The 24,586-nt window shown below is 43.1% G+C and overlaps 1 protein-coding gene across 4 annotated transcripts; it reads right to left on the bottom strand.

Moving 5' to 3' along the window:
- Positions 1-616: 616 nt before the first annotated feature.
- On the bottom strand, positions 617-23,171 carry ints1 (integrator complex subunit 1). 4 transcript variants are annotated; one of them, XM_028986734.1, is made up of 48 exons: positions 22,982-23,171; positions 21,572-21,649; positions 21,200-21,490; positions 20,916-21,112; positions 20,698-20,835; positions 19,549-19,708; positions 19,366-19,471; positions 18,848-19,034; positions 18,524-18,669; positions 18,261-18,402; positions 17,976-18,152; positions 17,170-17,278; positions 16,927-17,047; positions 16,757-16,834; positions 16,510-16,667; positions 16,332-16,428; positions 15,679-15,770; positions 15,536-15,596; positions 15,246-15,443; positions 14,539-14,668; positions 14,274-14,453; positions 14,038-14,187; positions 13,747-13,926; positions 13,550-13,654; positions 13,295-13,462; positions 13,055-13,166; positions 12,809-12,967; positions 12,407-12,553; positions 12,214-12,312; positions 11,524-11,648; positions 11,009-11,263; positions 10,758-10,917; positions 10,346-10,477; positions 9,946-10,126; positions 9,578-9,701; positions 9,362-9,492; positions 9,191-9,278; positions 7,303-7,550; positions 5,706-5,835; positions 5,269-5,402; positions 4,600-4,819; positions 3,619-3,746; positions 2,909-3,018; positions 1,590-1,703; positions 1,430-1,500; positions 1,203-1,294; positions 1,018-1,127; positions 617-917 (listed from the first exon to the last, which is right to left on the bottom strand). In XM_028986734.1, exons 2-48 carry the CDS (start codon positions 21,624-21,626, stop codon positions 802-804), a joined length of 6,612 nt encoding a protein of 2,203 aa, XP_028842567.1. In that variant the 5' UTR covers positions 21,627-21,649; positions 22,982-23,171; the 3' UTR covers positions 617-801. The 4 variants fall into 4 exon arrangements, with proteins under 4 accessions (XP_028842567.1, XP_028842566.1, XP_028842568.1 ...); XM_028986735.1 differs by having other exon boundaries at positions 802-917; positions 4,627-4,819; XM_028986733.1 differs by having other exon boundaries at positions 4,627-4,819; positions 12,809-13,166.
- Positions 23,172-24,586: the final 1,415 nt, after the last annotated feature.

Raw genomic sequence — 24,586 nt, 5'->3', positions numbered from 1 at the left:
CAGCGCGGGCACGCCTCGCCCATATATCGCCTTTATCCTCCAGGTCAGGGACCCCACGTGAAACCCAACACTGCCACTCTCAAGTCCCAGCGCTGGGAAGACAGCCTGCCCACATCCAGCCTTCAGAGCCCGTCTTTGGGCTGGTGATTGAACAATTACGGAGCCGGTTTATTGACCCGGGCCAGGGTACGAGGGGGGAGGCTTACCTGCATGTCTGCCCAGTGTTTGGTTCTGTTTTCTTTTGACTTCATGAAGAGGATTTTGGATGAAGTCATTGAAACTGGGGCAAAAACAAGTTTCACTTACATGGCAAATTGGTTTCCATCACAGCCTCCATGTCACGGCCCAAAAGAGTCATAAAAGGGAAAGACAAGTTTGTAAAATGGTACAGAAGGCCAAAGGTCCATGTCATTAGAGTATGACTATCAAATAAATCTATGGAGTTACAGGAATTGTACAATTTACAAGTTACAGGAATTGTACTAATATGAAACTAAACATAACGAATTCCGTTCTCACATTGATTTAGAAACATTTAAATGCCTAATAATGGCATAAATAACATCAGACTGTGGATATGTGTGTGTGACATCATTTAAACAATGCAGACACAATCTTAACATTGTCTTTTTATTTATTACTTATTATGCACCATGCGCAAACATTCAATTTGTTTTAGAACAAACCTTTCACCCTCCAAGTGAAACAACACAACTTTGATATCATGACACATTGACAGAAGAAATTTAAAACAGAAATAAAAAAACTATAAAGGGCAAAATGGTTGTTATCGCTGGTCTGTTAAGTTGTTGCTTCCATGTGCAGGACCTTCATCGATTCTGAGATCATGGAGCTGGTATCGATCTGCCCATAGATCCCTACCAAGAAGGCCTTGTGCAGTAGTATATCAGCATGTTCTTCATAAAAGAGACATAATGGGGGGGAATCAGTTATAAACCACAAGACAGCACTATAAATAAAGATAAATGCGCTCTTTAAGACCACGATGGCTGTTACCTTGACAAAGCAACACGTAATCCGGAAGATTCCTGAGGGCCGTCTGCACCACGTCGAAGTTCCCGCTGCCCAGGCAGTACATGAAGGTGGGGAGGAAGTCGACAGCCATGCTGCAAGAGAGAGAAGTCGGCTCAGTCTAGAGATCTTAATTCATTTGATCCTCACATTAATCGAACCCGTGGTACCTGGGGTTGTTCTGAATGCTGCGAAGGGCCAGGCTGAAGGCCATGTTACGACACAGCTCCTCAGGAGAGCTCATCAGCCTCTGAAGATCGTTCTAGAAGACAAACAAAGACACCGCCTCATGCCTGAACTTGATCATTTCAGAAAAATGAATGGTTCATGTGTTCAGCTACTTGTGTAACTTCTAGTGTTTCTTTAACAAAACAGAACGTTTTTTTTTTTCCCTCACATTGAAACACTGTATTATTTCCGGGCTTCTCTTGGACTTCTCATCCACCTCGGTCAAGACCTCCAGCACATCTGGAATTAATGAATCACACAGCGTAAGTGATGATAAAGGCTGTCTGACACTCGCGCATTGCTAAGCGGGAGGACGGTTTGCGACTTGCCTTCGATGGCTTCTCCTCTGGAGATCTTCTTCAGGTATTTGGTCATATCCGCCGCTGTGAGGGGCACGGAAGCAGAAATGCTGACCAGTGGGAGGGACCCTGTGGAGGAGTCCTCTATTTGGACAAAGGACATACATATTATCTATTAGCCTGTCACGTAATAATACACTAACAATAATGACACACGCAAACCAAAAATACGGTTGGTGGTAAATATGATCAGCTATTTCATGATTAATAAATAACAATTGGAATTTTCAATTATGCCATAAAACCATAAAGTAATTAAGGTTAAAGTAATTTCTTGAGGGATTTTTCTTGGCCAATTCCACATCCCTTCTGTGCCACGAACATAACATGCTGCTAATTGTGTAATTGTTTTAGGCTGTCAGATTTAATATTTATACTCCCTACCGTGCAAAACTCCTTTTTAACCTACAGGCTATGGCACCAGCCAGTACGTTTGCTCAGTTTTTATCTGAGCTACAGTTGTAGTTGGACCATTTAATCAGACTACTGTCCATGTCCCTGTACACATGCACAGGAGGGAAATCAATTTGTTGACCGATATATGTCCTATATATCATTTTTCCCCTGTGGGTGACCTAGTAGATCGCGTCCCAAAATAACATACAAACAATCTAGCTGCAGGCAAATTGTTATCATGGTGAGCCATGGACGAGTTTTACAGCAGAGCTGATAACGCTCTAACAATAAGGCATACGGTGCATCTCATTATCCAAAGACAGACGCTGCCGCTGCCGGGTCGAAGGAGCTGAGGGGCAGCTGAATGTATACATGCAGGAGTAGCACGACTCCCAACCACATTATCTGGCTGCGTTGGTCTGAGTTGGATGGAGCACAATTTCAGTCAGGCATGTTTACGTGTCCGGCTTTGGATGGACTAACACAGCAACTCGATTTTCTGTAACGTTATGTAAGTGTTATGACTGAAAAAATGGGAGTCTCTGAATGGCTCCGAAAAGTCTTCCTCAAAACGTAATCTCTATGTTCCGTGAGGCATGATTCTGTTTCTTTAGAGCTGGTGGTAGGCTCATGGGAAGCTGCATTTTAATCTTTTGGAGTTTGCTGGCTTATAGGACTGGCCAAGTATTCCATTATGGGAAAAAATGTGCTGTCAAATGTGTTCAATGTTTCAAAACCAAACTCTTACAAAAGCAAACCAAAGACCACTGGGTTTATCAGGCCACTACAAGAAAAATCTAAACTCTAAACCCATCAGAGTATTCCTTTCTGGCTGTAGAGATCTCTTCATGGCATTATGCTGGGTGCGTTTGAGCTCATGTTGACTCCAGTACCGTCTTTATCCTCGGCCGAGCTCTCAGTAGAGCCACTCCTCACTGGCAGGGTGAGGCCGGCCAGCAGAGACTTCAGCTGCACAAGTTCTGGGTTCTCAGAGGAAAGTCCCCTACACATAAAGACATAACAGATGCACTGAGTGGAAAATATGACATTTGTATAATACAAACAAAGCATTTTACATTTAAGTAATGCGTATAAAATTGCATTGCATTAAATCTAAAATATGAAAGAGTCTTGAATAAAGTGCTCAGTGTGTGGTAGTAACCGTTTATTTTCAATCTTTTAAATGCCCCAGATTCAACATAAGGCCTTGTTCAATTAAAATGTTTAGCAACTGCATTGAAAATAATATAAAAAAAAAAAAAGAAAGTTCTGTTTGGAATGTGCCCTCAGGAAGCCCAGCCCGGGAGCTGAGTTAAACCCAAGTTATTTCTGCCCTGTGTAGGCTGAGGGCAGAAGCGAGAGCCAAATCGGCTCGAACGGAGCCATTACCCAAACAGAGCTGGCAGGAGAAGCACTGCAGACAGCATAAAAATACTTCGCTTGTACCAATAGCAGTGCGAAGGGGGAACCAGCCACAGCAACATTATATAAATATGTATAAATAGTCTTGTTTGTAACGGCGTACGTACGACTCGGCCTGACAGAAACATTTAATTAACGTGTACGAAAACATAAAGAGATTGTGGTGGGAACATTATCTTACTGAAGGATGTCGGAGTGCTTCTGCAGATAAGTTACAGCCGCTGCGGCATCGTGGGTGATGTATTTCTGAATAAACAGCACAAACTTGTTGATGAAAGCCACTGGCATGCGAGACAATTTCCTGATGTTCTGCAAAAGAAGGCAAACACAATTACGCTCTCCGTCTCCTGCATCGCTCTGCAACTGTGTGCATAAACCCATTATAACCATTCACAGTCACTGTGAATGTCAAAACCAAGGCTGGGGGATCTGATCCATAAAGTGCTGGCATGGGTGCAGATTATTGAGACAACCATTCAATAAGCCAATAGTAGTGGCTCTGCACACATTTATTGTCGGCCATCCGAACAATCTTCACCCGCTCTGGGCCTCCATGGATCAGGTTTCCCAGCCCTGGTCTAAACTGCTAATAAACTCCAAAAGAGACATCAGTTGTTTCGCTTCAGTATGTTTGCAATACCAATTTCCCATGAGACTCAAGGCTAAGCTCAGCCCCCACAAATGTGTAAACGGCAAATGGATATAAATTTAATAGATTAGAAGTTGGACCAGTCCATCAAAATTTTCAGAGATTGAGCATAGAATTAAATATAGATTGTTGAAGCTAATGTGGGGGGAAAGACAAGTTGTGTTTGACACACCACCGCAAGTGTTTGTCTATATGCTGCAACCCCCAACGTCTTCAGGATTTCCTCTGCATCCAATATGAGGAAAAGGCCCAGCCAATTTCATGGGCCGAAATACAGGGATTTCCACAGACCAAATTTCCTCTCTACAGCCAGTCTGTTGTTAAAATGACATGTTTACAACTGACTTCACATATTTACACAAGAACGTGATCTTGCCTTGTCATTACGGGGACATAATAATAAATTGGGTGATCAGTAAAAGAGGTTTCATTAGTATGTAGTACGAGGAAAAAAATGTAATAGGAAAGATAGAAAAAGGTTCAAGTGCTGCAAACACTAAACCGCATTCCTACTTTATATGAGTCAGCCTTCTTTCCAACCTGTAGGACCTTCATAATGGACAGCAGGCAGTCCTGCAGTGCCCTCTGGTGGTCACTGTGGAACACCAGCGGCTGCAGCAGCTCCAGGATGGCCAGCACGTCACTGAAGAAGGTCAGGTGGTTCTGCTGGCGAAACTCCTGGATGTTGAGGTGGATGCGCCCATGCAGGAGAGCTGCGACCATTGGCAGGTGTCTGCAGCAAAAATGACTTCGTTTTCACATCAAATGTTACATTTTTGTCTCATTTACAGAAACTCTAAATCTCAAAGTTGTGGTGAAAACAGTAAAATACTTATTTGTACTGAGCAGTCTTTAACTTGGGAAGCCCATAAGTTGAATATTAAATTTAAATGTGACTTCACATTTAAGAGCAAAATTTTATCACATATGGAACCCTTGGGTTGTGTTTGTATTTTCGCAGATCCAGTCGAGGTGGCAGTATATAGTGTATGAGTATGTTAAAAAAATATGTTATAAGTCAAGGAATTCTAATTCTCATTCTCATAAATAATTCTCATTGTTTTTTCTTTTTGTTGAACGCTGAAATGGGTCAAAGACCCAGACCCCACACAAGGCACACGGACCCCTAATGAATTCTGGCAGCAACATATGGCTAATATGGTCTCCAAAAAGCCGTGTTACCTGAGCAGCAGAATGGGGTGTGACACAGCCAGCTTTCTGCAGGCCAGGTTGGCGTCAGACGATCGGCTCTCGGCGGATTTCGAGTCCCCGGTGTCCGCCAGCAACGTGATCAAACGATGAACCAAGACATCCAGCTTTGTTAGAAAGACGCAGATGTTAGACTTTGGTTTGTTTTTCCTCCGAGTGCAATTCTTCCATGGACATGGGGTGGACATGGGGTGGTGGTAGCCTAGTGGGTAACACACTCGTCTGTGAACCAGAAGACCCAGGTTCAAATCCCACTTACTACCATTGTGTCCCTGAGCAAGACACTTAATCCTAAATTGCTCCAGGGGGACTGTCCCTGTAACTACTGATTGTAAGTTGCTCTGGATAAGGGCGTCTGATAGATGCTGTAAATGTAAAATAAAAGGAACCATTCAACAAAAAAAGGGCACCTTGCAGGCGCTGCCGTCTGCTGCTCCCTCGCTGCTCAGCGTGGCCTCCGGCAGGGTTACATGCTGGATGACCTCCGGGAAATGCAGGTAGATCTGGAGCAGCAGATTCTGACACCTTCTGCTCATCACACTGAAAACACAGGGCAGGAAAAGCAAATAAATGAACACACAAATGACAAGTCAAACACAAAAAACGCAAGAATCCCACAAGTCACATGTAGAGCAGGGAAGCATGACCATCAGCTATAACCAGCGTGTACGTAATTATTAATGAAAGAAACAGTAGGATTACTATAGTATCTGCTGGTGCTGCAGATAACATGGCTGGGAAGTCATTGTGATACACTGCAGCACAGCACATGGTGACACAACGAAATGTGTCCTCTGCATTTAACAGTCACCCTTGGTGAGCAGTGGGCAGCCATGACAGGCGCCCGGGGAGCAGTGTGTGGGGACGGAACCTTCATCAAGGGGATCTCAGTGGCACCTTGGGAGTTCGGGCGTTGAACAGGCAACCTTCCTTATGTCACCACTGCCCCAGTTAATTAACAGGGGTGTGGCATCCCTCCAAAACACTTTGATATGGAACTATTTGGCTCAGTTCAAAACAGTTTGATCTGCACAACATCGTTACCTTCGCTCTAGCCAATTTGCGGGACAATTGCGGTTGAAAGGAGCCGTTAACATCCATGTCCTACCGTGCCTTCATGTGCTGCACTTCATGTCATTTCAAACGTAGTGACCAGGTGAATCGTAAAGCCTGTCAAATGTGACATTTTTTGGCAGTAAACGGTGACATATTACTAAAAGAAGCAAGAAAACAAAACATAAGCAGGCTTGACGGGTGAAAATGTCGAGTCTGATGCCGCAAGTGTTCTTCACCCTCCCCTTTGTCGATTAATTATGGTTTACACCGAATAATCCCGCTTGTGTTTACAGCAAGGTTATGGATTGAATGCCTCACACAGAGGCAAAATGTTTATCCTGCACAAGGCCAAACACTCACTTTTGTGTGGCGCTCTTATCCGGCAGGGTTTCCACTTGCGTAAGTCCATTAAAAGGCTTAGCCGGACTTCAAAAATGTATATATTGTAATTCCTCTCCGGATAAATTTTTTGTCTGACCTTGCATAAAGTTTCCTCATTAAGCCGGTTTATTAGCCAAAAGCATGTTCGCGAAAGACTGTGGGGGGCCTTGCCTTCACCAAGAGTTGCACCATGATCTCTGACAGAGTTGCAACTCACAACACAATACAAAAAAATAACAGCAGAGCTTCAGCTCCTAATCCGGCTTCATTATAGTACAGTGAGCTTTCCACAAGATCAGAGCGCACACCACTTCTGCTGGGCTCAATTTCACACCACAAGACCTAATTACTGTGCCTTCCACTGGTCCCAACCTCTGTGCCTGACAGCGGAGCTGAAGTGAAATTCGACTTTTCTGTCGCCGACGTTTAAAGCCGCCGCGGAGTTCGGCTCTTCTGCTGTACAGCGAGTCAGAACGGCTGCCACGCCTGTCAGAAGAGGCTTGCTGATTGGGTGACCGCATTGGCCCTGATGTCAGGGGGGTTTAATGAGCGTTTTTTGGACACACATACCTGTCGCCCCACTTTTTGGCACAGTTGACCAGGTACTCGGCGACCTTCTTCACACTCTCCATGTCCCCATGGCAACAGCTCTGCAGCAGGGGCAGTCGCGATTGGATGAGCGAGCATGAGGCCCGGTCCAGGGACATCTTGCCGTGGGGCGAGTCTCTGCAGTTGAGCTCTGACTCGGACAGGATGAGGTCCACCAGGCTGATGAGCTCCTCGGGCTTCAGGCGCAAAACAAACTTTTCGCTGCGCTTCTGCAAACAGCCCAGAAAAGACAAATAAACTGTCGCCTCTCTACAGGCTTTGCCTAGGCGGGGAGCCCTTCTAATTAGTGCTAACTAATTGATTTTAGAATTAAGGATCCATTGGACAAACCTGTTACAAAGACAAAGCCAGGAAAAAACAAGAACCAGCAGAAAGTCTGATCCTGATAACCCTCTGGTGTATACTAGTACACCGCAACAAATAAAATACGGTGAAAGACGTGTGTTCAAAGCTTTCACAATACAGAACTGTCCAACTTCTGAAAAGTATCTTTATTTTAGACAGCCAATATGCAGGTGGGGCTGGTGGGTTGAAGCATAGATTATCAAAAATGGACTTCACCACAACCTTGACTTCTTAATAAGCCAGCTGAGAAAATGAATGAATGGACAAAAACTAAGGAATCAAATGTTGGGTTTTGTTACAAATGATTACATTATAAATGCAAGACATGGGAGAAAAATTAAATGAAAACAGTGAAAAAGAACACGGCCGTATGCGTGAGATATATACTTGTGACTCCAATAGCTAATTTAGCCTTTTGCGCCAGATGCTTTAATTTAAGTGCAGCCATCTCTTTTCTCCAGAATGAAATAAAGTAAATATATTATTATTTTAAACATCCCCTATTATGAAATTTTCACTTTGACATTATTCATAAAAAATAGTTTGGACATTGTTTCGCTCTAAACTTAGCACTAAGAGTCGAATTCTGTCATATCAGTGTTCCAGTGAGCCAAGTCTAAACGTTGCGTATGCGCGGAACCGATCGGGCAAGTGGACCAGATTCAGCACTGACAGCCTATTCGCCACTGCTGACCATGCATTTACATTGCGTTGGTGTGTGTAAACATCCCACCTCAACAGGAAACACGACCAGAAACAAATTTTACACAATTCCGCGTTTTATAGGGGATTCCATTTTATTTATTGGATTCTGCGATTCCGTCTGTGTAATCATAGGGCAGTAAGGCTGTCTATGGTCCTGCAGTGGCTAGTAATGCTGATATGTATAAAGCGTGTTTTGCCCATTCTGCTCAGATGGTTGGATCTGGAATTTGTCCCCTTATGTAGTCATAAGGTCAAAGGTTACCTCCCGTTTCTCATGCTTTGTCACGCAGAGAATCTCTTCCCCCTCCCCTAAAATATTATCTCCACTAACCGTCATGGCTTCCAAACGTGCGAAACATTGCAGTTGCTCAGTGATTGAATGTAAAAATGAGCACAAACTTATTTTTTTGTTCAGTCAAGTGAGACTCTGAAGAGCCAGTGCATTCATTCAATTGTTTTCTGGAAAAACGGCACGATTTCCTGTTTGCGGTGATCGTTGTGGTTGGTGAATGGAGTTAATCACATCATTTCTGCAAATGCCCAGTCACTTCTATAGGCCGCTTTCCTCCTCGTCCCGTCTCTGTCCTCCTCATTTGCATTTAAAGCAACACACACCGAAACGGCTGAATTTTGGAGAGACACTTCAGATACAATATTAGGGAACCTTTATAAAAGCAGAACACATTTCACAATAGGGGACCTTTAATAATGTTCTTTGATCACTGAAATCAGCCAATTAATTAAGCCAATTGTAGAAATAGAAACTTTTTTCTAGTTCTAGGTGAGAATGCTGCCCTACCTGTGGGGTCTTCTGATCTCGACCCTGCCAGATACGAGGAATGTGACCGCAAGCCCACAGGAAGTCCAGAGCAGATGTGGGATTGAGCCTTCAGAAGGAAATGCAAGTCTCAGATTAGTATCTACATGTCTTAACCCAATAATTAGCACTGTGGTTGGATAAGCAGCTCGCCTCTGGTCTCTGGGCTTGTTGAGCACTGCGCTGATGCACTGATGCAGGGTACTCCAGCTGGACTGGTGGGTGAGAAGGGCCAGGAGATACGGCCTGTAGGAGGGTACCAGGGTACCATGGGATCCATTGAACTATTAATAGGGGACAAAGCAAGAGCAACAGTCAGCAAATATATTCATGCAGAACATTCTAACACTAACATTTTAACAGAATTACCTTGTTTAGAACAAACAGAAGCTTCTGCTGAAGGTCTGGGCATACAGAAGTAACTTCAGGATCTAGTTTCTCCAGCCAGTCAACCAGCAGGCCTGAACTGGGTCCTGTCCTAGAGAACTCAGGCCTAAGTGACAATTCAATATGTTTACAATTCAAGCTGCTTAAATATCTTGCAATATTTACAATTAGAACATGTCCACACTGCATTGAAACATCATTAACAGCTTTTGGTGTAAACGTGTTAAGCGCAAATGAACTCATCTTAGCCAGTTTATTTACTACACACGTCACATTTTGACAAAGTATGAATAACAATTTCAAATAAATACAGAAAATTCACTCATTGGCTACAAAATGGATGTGCTTACGCCTTGGAATCCACCTCCTTTTTCACTAACTGTTCCTCTGTTTCCTGTAGGAGCAGGGAGATAACCATGGCAACAGGGCCGGCGGTGCTGCTGGTTGCTCCCGTTGCCATGCCAACAGTCATCAGCAGTGAGAGTAGCTCTTCCAGAAATGGAGACCTGACTTCCATGAGATCCTGCAACACTGAAACCCACCACAGTGACCATAAATCCAACACACTGTGGGACATTTAAATTAGGCTTAAATATTGATCACTTTTTCTTTTTTTTTTCGATTTAATGCAAAGATATTTAAACATTGGGCACCAATGAGAAAAATTTGTGCCACAGTCTAGCTATCTGCTATTTGCCCCAGGGGAGAAGAAAAGGATCCTGCTCAACAGAAATATGATGCGCAGCATACCTTTCCCTACGAGTTCTGGCTCAGCATTGCACCGCTCGCCGGCCCGCAGACTGGCAATGACACCCCTCACAGCCACCTCAGAGTCACGTCGGTATGCCAGCGTCTCAGCCAAATGAAGGAAACCTGTACGGACTGAGTAAAGATACATCAAGATTTAATGCTATGCCTAAAGTTATGAATGAGTGTTCATTTGGCAAAAAACAAATATGACTGTAATTACACTTTCACATACTTTCCAAAGTGATTACAATCTAATAATTGACATCTTCCAATGCCAAACCAAACAAACAGAGAGATGTGCTTCAGTTAAAAAGCAAAAAAAGTTCAGGTATTTTGTTCTCATAGATTTGTTTAGGTCAATAGCTGGAGTAAAAGGCAGACCATAAAGCAGTGCCATCATGGTGCCACCCACCATCTGTAATTCTGTGCTTGTGGGAATACTGAGCTGCCAGAGACTTTAGCAGTGTCTGCATTGGCCCCGCCTCCACAGTTGGGTTATCCAACCAGGTGAGCATTTGCACCACAGATTTAAAGAACAGCGATGAGAACGTCATGTCCTGTGACACCAGCCGCTGAGGAGAAAAAGAAAAGTCTGTTCAGCCAAATCTGAACCCTTTAACCGATGACTTTTTACTCACATGATTGCTTGTGAGGAGCGTCTACCTGGTACAGGTGTAGCTGTCGCAGCAATGGGCACGACACAGTGTGATTGCGGTGCATGGCCATGACGAGAGCACCAGCATGGGCAGAGTTGAGAAGCCCTGCCAAAGCCTGAAGCAGACACACTGCTATGCCAGCCGCCTGGATGTGGCCCTTCCTCACCCTTGCCAGCTCCTGAGCCAGGGCTTGTTGGAGGGCCAGAGAGAGTGGACGAGAAGGGGGAGCCGGCCAGCGTGGGTCCACTTTCAGAGGGAACATCTACAGGGTGATATGGAGAGAAGTGACATACCTCATGGTAATTACTGATCAGAATATTATATGTACATATGCTCCTGCTTATGAAGCTCTTATTAAGCCAGTGAACTATTACTTAACTGTCAATATAGATTTAAATGTGGTACCGCAAAACAAACTTCAGTATTATCGATATAGCAGGCTTAAAGACACTGGAATTATTACAATATACAAATGAGGACAAAATCATTCAAAACGGCGACTTCCTGATTCGTCGCAGATACCTGCAAAAAAATGGCTGCGAGGTCATCCTCAGGCCCGATCACTGGCACCTGATTGGCTGCTCTCATTTTTACTGAAGGATGGACCGTTTCCAATGTAACCTTGGCCCTGCTGACCTCTGCACTGTCTAATAAAACAAAGAAAGAAAACAAACACACAAAAAGTGTCATTTAACATTATTATTAGAGCCAGGATTATATTAAACTAACAGGGCTTGAATCTGGTGGTACAGAGATTTTTGAATACTCTATAGTCTATTAATGACTGCAGCAAAGATCATTTTCAAAATATATAGCTGAAGTAAATAGCAGTTTTGGTCTAATTTCATTGTTAGTGCTCAAATGTTTTGATTGTTGTGCTCACAAGAACAATCCAAATACTACAGCACAGCCTGGACAGGGAAGACCACCTGCTAGTAGGTTTTCATCCCAACCATATTTAGGCTCTGGTATTGCTAGTCTAATTGTTAACGGCCTAATACTTAGTATTGTACGCTGTGTGGGATTGAATAAAAAAATTCTGGCATGTATTCCTCCAAGTGCAGATTTGGGAAAGCCTTTGCTAAAAGCTAAACTGAATCCACCCACTTATGTGTACCAAGGCTTCACTAAATGGAGCAAATAAAAGTAGCTTTATTAAGAACTCTCTGATTTATGACCGGGCATTCACCCTGCGGGTGCAAACCATCCTACCTTTTTGAGGAGTTAATGATGCACTTAGTAAGGCATGAAAAGTGTGCCCTCCAGTGGCGCCTCGCTCATGTTGCACCTCCACCAAATGGGCCATGTAGTCTGAAATAGAAAAGAAAAAAAAACATGCTAGTCCTGAATTTGTGTGAATAGAAGGATTAAGAACATTTGTTATTGAGAAAAACAACATTCTCACTCTTGTCCATGATGTTCTGTTCCAGAGTCTGAGGGTCATGTGATACAGCCTGGTCCAGGTACTGCAGCAGCTTGCTCATGCTGGATACTGGGATACCAAATGACTGGACAAACAGCAACAGCTGCTGGGGTTCAAGGTCCTGCAGAGCTGTGGAGAAAGATCGAGGCATGAACAGTAAATAGAGATATTGTAGAAATACTTTGTTACCATCTGGGAACAGGTACAAAATTAATTTATTTTGCTAGATTGAAGTTCTTCTGACTGTTAATATTATTAGATTTCTTTATTTAAAGTTATAACATGGTTTTAACCAACATTCTTTCTACTCCAATATACAATGTCTACTATATACTTGTCTTCTTATGGTTTGACTGCTAATGCTTATTGAACTCTGATTCAAACCTGCATCCACCAATCGAGAAACCTCAGAGCGAATCATCCGCAGTTTTAGCCAGTCAGGTAAAAGCAGAGCTTCCTCCGAGGTGTCCACGAGAAAAGCAGTGGGAAGGGGCTTTTTGTCAGGGAACCAAATGTCCAGTAGTGCGTAGAAATCACTCTCCCCTACAGCAACACAGCAAAAAAATGCATTAATGTAAATCACTTCATGAGAAATCATGGGGAAACTGATTATACCAATGCAGTCATTACCTTTGGGTGGACCCAGAGTCAGCAGGATGACCATGGCATGGACTACAAGTATGTGCATGGTTGCAGTCTCTCCACTGGTCCAGCGTAGGAATACTTGGTCCTGGGATTCTGACTGTTAAATTAAACAAAACAATCAATATGAAACAATTAATCATAGAGTATAGCCATCAATTGTGAAATTCAGTTTAAGAAACCAGCAGGTAAGAGTGAAAGTTCACAGTATTGCCCAGAATTGCTCACCCAGCTGTATAGGTCCTCTCCCTCCTTGGTTTTCCTCATCCTACGGACATAGGAGGAGAAGACAGAGACGAGTGCTGAGAGCACTGCATCAGACTCCGGCCTGCAGGAGTGTTTGGAGAACAGGGTGCTCATGATGGTGGAACGCTCCACGATGAGTCGGGCCACGTCCTGGGAGACGGGAAGAAAGAGAATCATATAGACTTTAATAGCAGAGTGTCTGAATGTACCTCTCAGAGCTAGAAGCTTTAAGCTCACCAGGGCCAAGTCGTTGTGTTGGGCTTGGTCCTCCACTGGTGCATGCTGGGACAGGTAGATCAGGTATGCGCTGATAGTTTGAGGGTCTGTCTCCATGTGAATTGCCTTTAATAAAACAACAAATGACAGCTTATCCTCACTAAAGAGACATTATTACATTTCTAAGAAGTCCTAGATTGAGGGAAAGTAGGTCTAACCTGCTGAAGAGCGCTGGCCGTCATGGCCCTCACACTGTCGAACAGGGGCAGTTTGGGAAGGTCCTGCAGGAGCCACTGGTAACCTGGCAGTAGCTCGAAATCTCGTGAGTCATCCTCCATGAGTTGGTCCCTGTCTTCTCCATCCCTCAGGCCACTTTCTGACAGCACCAAAGACAAGCCCTGCAACAGATGTATATATTTTGTGAAATCGACACACAATTTATTATATAAAAATATATTAAAACATTCTATTTCATATGTACTGCTTGAGTAACAAAAAAATAAATTTACCTTCATAGCCAAGACCCTGGAGGCAACCTGTGAAGAGCTGAGGCGACGCAGGAAGTAGTCCAGCACCTCACGGGTCGTCTGCTCATCAGCTTTGGAGCCCAACAGTAGATCCTGCAGGCGGAGGAGGAGCTGTCGCTGCTTCTGCTGCCTCTGTGGTGTGGACCAGAGGGAGAAAAAGAACATTAGGACATTAGATTCACAAACTAGACATAAATGATGGAACTGACGCATGATACCTGACGCTTTTTGGCCCTCTGTTCTTTGCTTTCCCCCTCTTCCTCATCCTCAGCTGGAGACGAATCATCAGCAGCGTCATGAAGCAGGAATTCACACAGGCACTGGACAGGCAGCACATCCAAGGAGCCCTCACTGGACTGTACAAGGTCAGCGAGCCATGGCATGGACTGAGAGGACGCCTGGGATAGAATAGAGAAGGAAACGTCAGCTTCATATTGGATGAATACAGAATGATAGAGAGCGAGAGATTTTAGAGAGCCCGACCTGTCTCTGGATGATGTTGAGCAGGAAGTCAGGACTGCGGCTGCGGCAGAGCAGGTGTCCCAGCCGGAGGGACTGGTTCAGAGTCTTCACCTGTTCTTGAATGTGGGGTGGAGGTCTGCGAGGTGGACCCCTGCAGAAACGAGATCAGGTCTGAGCAACAATCTGTCAAATCGACTACTAGCCTACTTTCACACCTGGACATGTGAATAAAATATACTAATTCTCCTCTCCTCATTATTATTATTCTCCTCTCCAAATTTGTACACACTCATGCAATGTTCTTTTTTTTTTTGACATACATAACATAACAATAGAAATCATTATATAAACTCAACACTCCTGCTGCAACCAGAAATAAAAAGACTCACTGATGGTTGGTAATAGCTATTGCCAGTAGATGCTCATTCCAATCTCTCCTTTTTATCTCTGCACTAATTGCGGAATGTGTGAACCTTATTTAGCATTTGTAGCTATTCTCAAGTCGTTCTGGTCACAGGGAAAGCCGTAAAATGACAAAATATATTTTTGGATCCAGAACCGCGTCTTTGTCTGCTATGAAGACATAACTTTAGTGAATAATAAACTTTAATGGGCCATCGACATTCATACATCACACCATGTCCCCATGGGATGGGACAGATCTACTCCTGCTTCTGTTTAGAAAATGTGTAATGTCATGAACCCAAACTGTCAGGTTTGGGTCTTACTGGGGGTCCAGGCTGGTGAGCTGGGACAGCAGAAGGCTGTTGCTCTCAGTAATGGTCTGCTTGGTGGAGGCAGCCGCCAGATGGCTCTCGAAGGCCAGGATCTCCTGCTTCTCCCGCTGGGAGATCTGCAGCTCCCTGCTGATCATCTCTGTCTTTGTTTCCTCATCAGCCACTGTGCACGGAGGGTAGGAGTAATTACTGAATGAAAGAGACAAACAGGAGATGGTTGACTAGCACTGCAAACCCATGGGAATCGTTTAAGGTGGCAGTTGTAATTATGTTTGCCTCACTTTGTCATAACCATCTCCATTAACATTTTGAGGGTTGGATATCCATCCCAGGCTGCCAGTCCTAAACAAGCAAAAAGCAGAATTAGTCTCGAGTAGGTTGTTTCACTTCAAGTGACATTGTCACAAATGAAAAGAAATCTCACCAATCTTCTGAGGGTTAAACGCTGCCACCACCAGCAAAAGCAGCCAGGCCTTCCAGTAAAGGGTTGAAATTGCCAGATTGGGAGGTTGGTAACTTTAAAAAAGCACAGAAAATATAAATCATTAATTAATAGAATAAAAGAAAACATACATAAATACATAAAAAGTATTTTATGTACAAAGTTCATTTGCATTAAGAATATGGGCCAAATGCACAAGTTTATGTATATGTATAATAATTTTAAAAGGAGGAGGCATGATAGCATCATAGCATTATATTGAGAAATATTTGAGTTTGTAACTAGCACGATAAATGACACAGTCAGTGATCCTGCCATGCAAGTTCCTTCAGATAGCACTGTAACTTCATTTTGGTGGCTTAGTGAAGTGAAATTTAACTGATTGTCATTGTGATACACAGCATGCGGTGACACAACGAAATGTGTCCTCTGCTTTTAACCATCACCCTTGGTGAGCAGTGGGCAGTCATGACAGGCGCCCGGGGAGCAGTGCTTCGCTCAGTGGCACCGCAGTGGCACCTTGGCGGATCGGGATTCGAACCGGCAACCTTCTGATTATGGGGAGGCTTCCTTAACCACTAGGCCACCACTGCCCCTATATGAATAATAAGAAACAAAAAAAAAATGGCATGTACCCAGCAGGCAGCTGGATGTTCTCCGGATGGTGGTAGGTGCACAGGTTGAGCACGGCATCGATGAGTTGGATTCGTTCCACTTTCAGAACATCCAGATCTGAGGCACAAACACGACATTGAGACACTGAGCCACCCAGGACATGTTTTTTTAACAGGGTTGGAGGAGATGAGGTCTCACCATCTGACTGCACCCCTGCAGCCCTCTTCACCAAGTGGTCTGCTAACTCCATGGCATCGGCTGGGCCCAGGGGCAGGTCACGTGACAGCCCGATCACCAGGATACGCATCAGTGTGTCTTCCAGCAGCGGCACTTCGGAGCACAGCCTCAGGAAAAAACTGAACACAAACCACAAAGGCCCAACCCCAACTCTTATACTGACTCCATAGAACAGACAAAATTTTCAGGATTAAAATAAAGCTCTCACTTTCTGTCACTCTCAGGAGGCCAGTTATCCCACTTGTAGTATGTCTCAGGCTGTTCTGTGAAGAGTACCTTGTGAAGGCTAATAATTAAATTTGAATTTACACAAATTAACAGAGCAATCTGATTACACATAAAATGCAGACATGTTGCATTAAATGGATAAAAGTGTACCAGTGGACATAGTCTTTAGGGCCCACTTTGCTGATGGTTGGAACAACAGTGTGGAGCCACCACACAGCATCCCTCTGGATGGCTGCGATTTGGTTTTGAAACGCCCTCAGGACCTCGAGATCTGCAAAGAGTCGACAGCTTGAGCACGCAAACCAGACCTTTCTTCACACCTTCCAGCAAAAAAAAAACGCGCCTGCATCCAGACCCTGAGGCTGGTGGCTGTGGATCAATAGAGAAGCTCACTCTTTTTCTCTCCTTTATCCCAGGCGATGCCGGCCTCTTTAACCTGAGCGGTGATGCCAAGCATCATAGAGACAGTCAGAAGATCAGTCACCTGGATGACAAAACGCTCCTAGAAGAAAAAATAAGAATAAGAAGAAAGAAAGTGTTTGCTTTCTGCTAACAGACCAGTTGGGACTGGTTAGGGTTAAAACAATACAGTCTTAAGGTGCATTTCCACATTATACTTCTAAGCCTGGACCCCACTACTGGACTGAACTGCCGTAAATTGACATGCTCATGCTGACCCACCCTATATATTACAAGCAGCTCCCCATCACCTGTAAATCACAGAAAAAAAAATCACAGAAATGGGTTTTTACAATGAAAAAAACATCTATTTTAGTTTTGAATGGAAAAAGGCAAAAATACAATATAAATGTTACAAAATACAATTAGCATTTTTATCCAACTTTTATTTATATCGACCAGTGAATGATGCAACTAAAAATATCTTCATAATTAATCATTGAAACAACAACATTGAAAATGTAATGGTTAATTTCAACTCCTTGCATGACAACCACAAAAAAAGGTTTTTGCCTAGTTCCCTCTGTAAAGTGATTTAAACCATTAATTCTGCATTTAAAAAACAGCAACTTTTCCATCAATATAATACATTCTTTAGCAAGGGATAAAGTTGATCAGTCATGCAAAATTAGTTAATAAAGTTGAAATTCTCACAACATTGCCAATAAAGTTGACAAACAAGAGACTCAATTAATCACACAAGCTCCACATTTTGATAGTAATATAATAGCACAACTCACTTTAAACTCCATGTCGACATAGCTGGGCTCCTTCCGCTCCTGCATCAGGCCAAGGCAGAAGGACTGGAAGTTGATCTCATGTTTGGTCTGTTTGATGATCTCCCTCAGCAGAGCCCGCGAGGCTCTCAGGTAGTCGTCCTTATTGGTCAGCAAGTCCTGGAACACCATGGCCAGGAACTGGTTCCAGGAAACAAGTACAATTTTACAGATTGTCTGTTTAATCTATGTTGGAACAGTGGGTGAAACACATTGTTAGAACTTTTTTGGCTTTATCGAGAATCTCACCTTTGGTGCCTGCTCTGGGCTATGCTGCAACACTGTATGTAAGACCTGCATGTTATTGGGGTTTCTGGAGTTGGACAACTCATTGAAGATCAACAGCTTAACCATGGTCCCCAAGTTGTCCCTGTGTGCATTTAAAAGCTCCCTGCAATTGGCAGAAAATGAGGGCAAATGATCAGACAGACGGCACAGGGGTGAATGTGGCTGTTGCATAATAAAAATCAAAGGTATCACTGGAGACAGGACAGGCGGGCAGGACTTCTGACCTGACACACAGCATGTAGTGGTTGAGCAAAACCTTGGGCTTAAGGCGGATCTTGATGAGGTTTGAGACCACCTCCATGTCGTCTGAACCATGGGTGTTACAGTTCATGCAGAGGGACATGAGGAGGTCCTGCGCTGGACGTGTCAACTGTACCAACAAGCATACATTCTGGATGAGGTACAACATGACTCAAAAGATATTGATAACAGAGTAAGCACATTCAAACATTCAAAAATTCCAATTGCAAACATGTTTAAAAAACTTTAAAAACACACTCCAGAGAACAAAACAGCAGCAGCAAAGAGGGAACTTCACTAACTCTCACCTTTGGGTTCTGGAGCCACATCTCCAGCCGCTGAATGGCCATCAGCCGCACTTCCTTGTAGCCACAAGTGGCTGTGAGCAGACGCAGGAGGTTCCGGGACACATTGTCCATTGGCTGTCTCCGGTTGAGCTGGTCTTTCAGCACATCCAGCACGTAGTCCTCCACACCCTCAGCCAGCTCCTCGTACCTACACGACCACACCCACGTGTGACGAGGACTTCATAAAAAAATTCTTAAAAGATGTGCATTTTTGTGAGGGTATGTGATGTCACGCATGTCATGCTTGGTTCCACTGAACACATTCCAGTGAGAAGTACGTTTTTGACTTTTGTCTTTTCACATTATGAAAGGATAAAATCAACAAAAACAATCAGAGGACTTGGCATCAACCTTGACCACCACAATGAAACCAGTTCATCTGAACAAACATGTGTGTGAAATGTGAAGGTCTACTGTTGATGCAAAACGCAGTGACCTTGACCAAACCATCTCCGAGGACTTTGAAGTACATTAAGTACCTGGGCATGACCTGGCCTTCATCCTCTGGGCTTAGTTTTTCCTCAGCAATCAGCAGCTCTGTCTGGCCTTCATCCTCGTCTGGGGTAGAAGGGTGTGGGCTGTTTCCTGAAATGGCAACAGAGCCCTCAGGTTAGCCAGAGTGATTTGTGTTCATAACGTGACGTGGGAACTGAACGCCGTACCGGCACTGAGGTCCCCTCCTGAGCGGCCAGTGTCTGCCTGCAGCAGCATGCTCTTTGGAGGCATCTTGGTGGTAAATGCGGTCTGGATGTTGTCTACAAAGTTCTTGCAGTGGGAGCTGTCCACCCAGATGCGCTCTCCCAATGAGTCCTCAATATACACCTACATAACAAGACAAACCAATTTTACTAAATGGGAAAACTCACACAGAGGCCAGAAAAACACATAGGGAGAAAGGGAAATTTCCATTTACTATAGAGGAAAAATATCAAGACAGCTCTGATTAATAAACTGATTAACAATGTGTTCGCATTTACATTTCGTTCTGCAAATTACTGGGGTAGCACTCCTAACATAGTTAGATCTATTTAAAAATTCAGAGCAACCCTAAAGGGGCAGAGCAAATGGTACCCTGGCATGAGTGAGCACAATGTACATCAGTACATTGATATTGTGACATAATGACACATATTGTCATAATAAGGGTGGGAGGGAAAACAATAACAAAAATGACACAGCAATGCATCCTGATACTTCCTTAGGTCACATAATATTGCTGCTGGTATCCAGTATTGAAGTAAAACTTTTATGCTTTGTGAGTGAGGAACTTGATTACAGCGCCATCAGCAAAATTGCATAGTTAAAAGAACTGTGAGTGGTAGTAGGCCTAGGTTCAAATCCCACTTACTACCATTGTGTCACTGAGCAAGACACTTAACCCTGAGTGTCTCCAGGGGGGGACTGTCTGATTGTAAGTTGCTCTGGATAAGGGCGTCTGATAAATGCTGTAAATGTAAAGTGTAAATGTAAAACTGCAGACTTTTCATAATGGTATTGTGACGCTATATTGCATAGTGCATGGTGTGATGTGTACTACAGATTGATATACAGATTAGGTAACCTGCACAGCATTAAAACATACTGTTGAAAATGGATTGTATTGCACCTAGCCTAATAGAACAATCACGAACCAATATATGCCCATTATGACATATATTGATTATTTCACCTATACCAGTCACTGTTCCTCTCTCATAGGAATTTCATTGTGCTTGGAACATTGAACATATGACAATAAACTGACCTATAACTGCACCAATATGAGATTAAAAAATAAAAATAAAAAAAATTTAAAAAGAAAAGTTTCTCACTTTAACAAAAATCTCTGGCCAGTTTTCATCCTCCTCATAGGCAGCCATCAACAAGTTACAGGCCAAGACAGACACCAGGTTGTTCCCCTTGGCTTTGAAATTGATGGAGGCATCTCGACGAAGCAGACTGCACAACGCCTGTTGGAGCAACAAGAGTCATCAAATTCCCAACCGGACCACTTGGTAAAACCGCCGCTAACCACAGAAAAGGCTCTCACCTCAATCACGCCTTCGGTGGCAAACACGTTAGGTTTGATTTTGGCCAGGAACATCAAGCTCAGGTAGAGGGTGATGTCGGGTTTGGCACGATTCATTTTTAACTGCTTAACCGCTCCGCAGAGCACCCCCTCTATCCGATCGTCATTACCCTCGGCTTCTGCTGCTTCAATCTCATCCAAAAGCACTGCAGGTGGAACTGGGGAAAAAAACGGCTTATTTTAATATATATTAAACAAAGTTTGCTAACGATCAGATCTGTAATAGTCTGGGAACACTGAAGCACCTTCAATAGGAACCACTGATGGCTCCTTGATGGATGGGGATATCGCCCTTTTGTCAACCGCTGCCACATCTGCCAGACGTCCCAGAGCGCTCACCGGAGGCGTAGAAGAGAGTTTGGGGCGTTTGGCAAGGCTGGACAATCCCGAAGAGGAAGGGAGGGATGAAGGCGGCTCTCTTTTCCGGTCAGAAGGCAGGCCTGAAGGGGACGGCTTCAGGAGCGCAGCCGGTGCTTTAGGTTCGCTCGTTTGACCTTTGGAACCGAGGGCTATGAAGTCGCCAGGAGGGGGGTGACCTGCGACAAAGAAGGAGGAACGTCACCAGACTAAACATGAAAAGTTCTGAGTGAGAAAGAGTCAATACTTGTTATACGCACCTGATGGTTTGGCGGCGCTTGGGCGCCTGAGAGTGGTGGGCTTCGGCCGGTTCATTGTGACACTTCAGAACTAACTAACTAAAAAAAAAAATGAAATCATATTGAAAGGACTACAGACCTAAAGATTTCTACACAAGATGTCTTTTACTTCACTAAACGTTACTATTTGCCCACCTTTTTTTATTTCCACATAATACATTCTTTATAAAGCACAGCTTCAAAAACAAAAAATGTCCACCAAAGTTCTGTACATTCAAGAAAAAACTTTAAATATAAACCCTAAATAGTAAAAACAAAATGAACATCCGGACTCAGAAGGCCTGTGTGAAAAGATATGTTTTTTAAATGTTATGATGGTCTGAAAGAGTTTGATGTCTAGTGATAAAGAGTTCCAAAGTTTCGGGGCTGTAGCTGCAAAGGCCTTATCTCCCTTGGATTTTAGCAGGACGACCAGCAGCAGGTTTTTTATGATTATCTTAAGGTTTTGTTTGATGATTTATTTTGCAGTAACTCTGCAATGTAGGTGGCAACCTGACCATTTAAATCCTTGAAAACAAATAATAGAATTTGAAATTTTATTTGACCTTTGAGGCATCACTAGTTCTTATGGTGTATACTTCTGGGTATAATCAGCATAGCAATAAAAGGTGATGCCATAATTTCTAATGACTAGACCAAGTGGGAGCATATAAATAGAGAACAGCATATAAATAGAGAACAACACACACCACAGAGGAAACAGATCTTTATGTTCACTGAGAAAAGTAAAAAAAATATATTAGCCCCTTTTATGAAATTAGACAACAATCTTGATTTCTCAGCAAGAAACGTCTTGGCAGATGTGACAGTCGTCCCTCTCATGTGTTCAAGTGCCCCGTTCTTTTTCATGCTGATTGAATCTTGTTAGGAAGCCAATTGAATGCATGGGTGCGGTTTCAAAGCTGATTGGTTAATGTACCAAATGCTACTAACTGGCACTGGTAAATGTTTTGATTATATCAAGCATTGGAAAAACATTGGGAAGACGTTTAGGAAAATGTTCTCAACTGTACATCCACAACTTCAGAACATGACTTGACAACATGACAACTTCAGATCTTTACTTTAGATCCAAGCAATTGTGCAATTATTATAAAGTTTTAAGACGGAAAAAGTCGGAAATATCCATACTTTCCGGCTCTGGAAACGAGTGACAGGTTATATTCCAGGCCCTGGTCTTTCTTTGTTGACGTGTAGCGAACTAGTAACCCACTAGTGTACCGACTCGCAAATAACCTCTCTAATGCACTTACTGCATTCATATCATTATAAGACGTATACAACGTTATTTCATTAACATGCGTGCAGAGAGTCGAAAAAAAAACCGCGCCGTTCTTCTAAACAAGCGCCACCGGGACTCGGCGCACGTACCGAACTCAGCAGGACCGGCTCTTCAGAACGTCTCCGTGCCCAGCGGAACTCGTTCATAAGGCGACAGAAGATGACACAGGCGCACAATAAACTTGTTTTCCCGAACGTGGGGCGAAATCATAGATATGGGGAGTATGATACAACCATCGCTTCTCACCGCGAGCCCATGTTTCAGCCGGACCGGAAGTTTTGTGCCTTAACCGGAAGTGTCGTCTTGCTGCGGGCATGTTGAAGACGTTTTAGCAGACGACATGCATGCTAGTGCTGGGAATTCAAATCGGCTCACTGTAAAGAACCGGCTCTTTCGGCTCCCAAGTGGCTCTTCAGATTTTTTTAGTGTTTAAATAACTTTATTACCAAAACTAATATAAATTTGTTAGTGAAATGAATTCCTAACATACACAAAATACATGACATGAAACAAAGCCATGTCAATTTGAGAAAAAGATCCAATAGTTATAATTATTAACAGTGAAACAACATTAACTTAGAGAATTACAAACAAATATATGTAACAAAGTATGTTTCGTCTGGTCCCAAACCGACATAGGACTTAAAAGCCAAGTTTTATTTATATATTTATTTGCTCAAATTACAATTTAAACAAACACTGATAACAACCAAAAATAAAAGCATTACAAGACATTAACAAAAACGAATAAATAAATAAAGATGCCAGGGACATATAGTGGCAGCATATAAATAAAGCGTTTGGTGGATATAAAATTCATCTGTACGCGTCCCCGTCCCCTTAACCATTTCGTTTATCATTCATTCACAAGTCATTGCCGTATCTTAAGTACTTAGTTGTGACAGAAGATTACATACATTTTGTATTTTCTATCCATTGGCTTCTAAGAAAAATGAAGTAATAGCGCCCCCTGTGGATGGTTTTTAAAAGACATTTAGCTTTCTTCTAAAGTGTGTGGTAAGCATGTTTATGTCTCGATGTTTTGCTGAGAACACATATTGGCTGTAAGGTCATACAGGTTATTACAACCAGAAATTAGACTCAGTCATATTTGTCAGCAGATAAGTGCCTCAGAAGAGATTTCACATCGAATTTCTGGCCGGTGGCTGGATGTGTAAGATCCCAAATGGTTCCTGGGATATTAGCCAAATAATAGATGTACTTGTATTTATGCACTTAATATTATCGTTAGCATTTCCAAGCCAGCTCGCCAAAAGGTCATGCATGCCACTTTAGTCAAGAAAAAAATCTGGACAAAAACAACAGAATTACCACAGATGCAGTAGAGAGGGGTGCTCATTAGCACTAAATGTTTCATAGACAAGGCTTGTCTTGCTTATTTTTTGTGTGTGTTTGCTGTCTGTTTTACTTTTTTTACTGTTAATTTGCTCTAAATTTTACCCTGGAGAGTTTATATGTGTTTTGGCATTCTCTACACATTTATTGGGCTGGAAAACATGGACTGACAAATAATGATCCAAGAAGTGCACACTGTTCTGTTGTAAATGCTAATTTGGCTTTATTCTCTCATTTTATCCTTTTACTGGGCATCACAGAAACAGTACAATCAGTCACATTTCCGTTGATGACACAGTCCTGGGTGGTTCCGTTTTCTCAGAAAGTAGAAATGGTGT

This window comes from Denticeps clupeoides, chromosome 7, assembly GCF_900700375.1.
Source record: "Denticeps clupeoides chromosome 7, fDenClu1.1, whole genome shotgun sequence".
NCBI classification, from domain to species: Eukaryota; Metazoa; Chordata; class Actinopteri; order Clupeiformes; family Denticipitidae; genus Denticeps; species Denticeps clupeoides.
The sequence above is the reverse complement of the archived record's forward strand: the minus strand, read 5'-3'. Positions and strand labels throughout refer to the sequence as shown.

Excerpts from the sequence above, each read along its gene's own strand:
- ints1 (XM_028986733.1), bottom strand. The coding sequence starts at position 21,626 with ATGAACCGGCCGAAGCCCACCACTCTCAGGCGCCCAAGCGCCGCCAAA. Across the intron at positions 12,554-12,808 it reads TTCTCGATTGGTGGATGCAG|CTCTGCAGGACCTTGAACCC; the intron begins GTTTGAATCAGA and ends CTTTCTCCACAG. Across the intron at positions 4,820-5,268 it reads CACCCCATTCTGCTGCTCAG|ACACCTGCCAATGGTCGCAG; the intron begins GTAACACGGCTT and ends TTTTTGCTGCAG.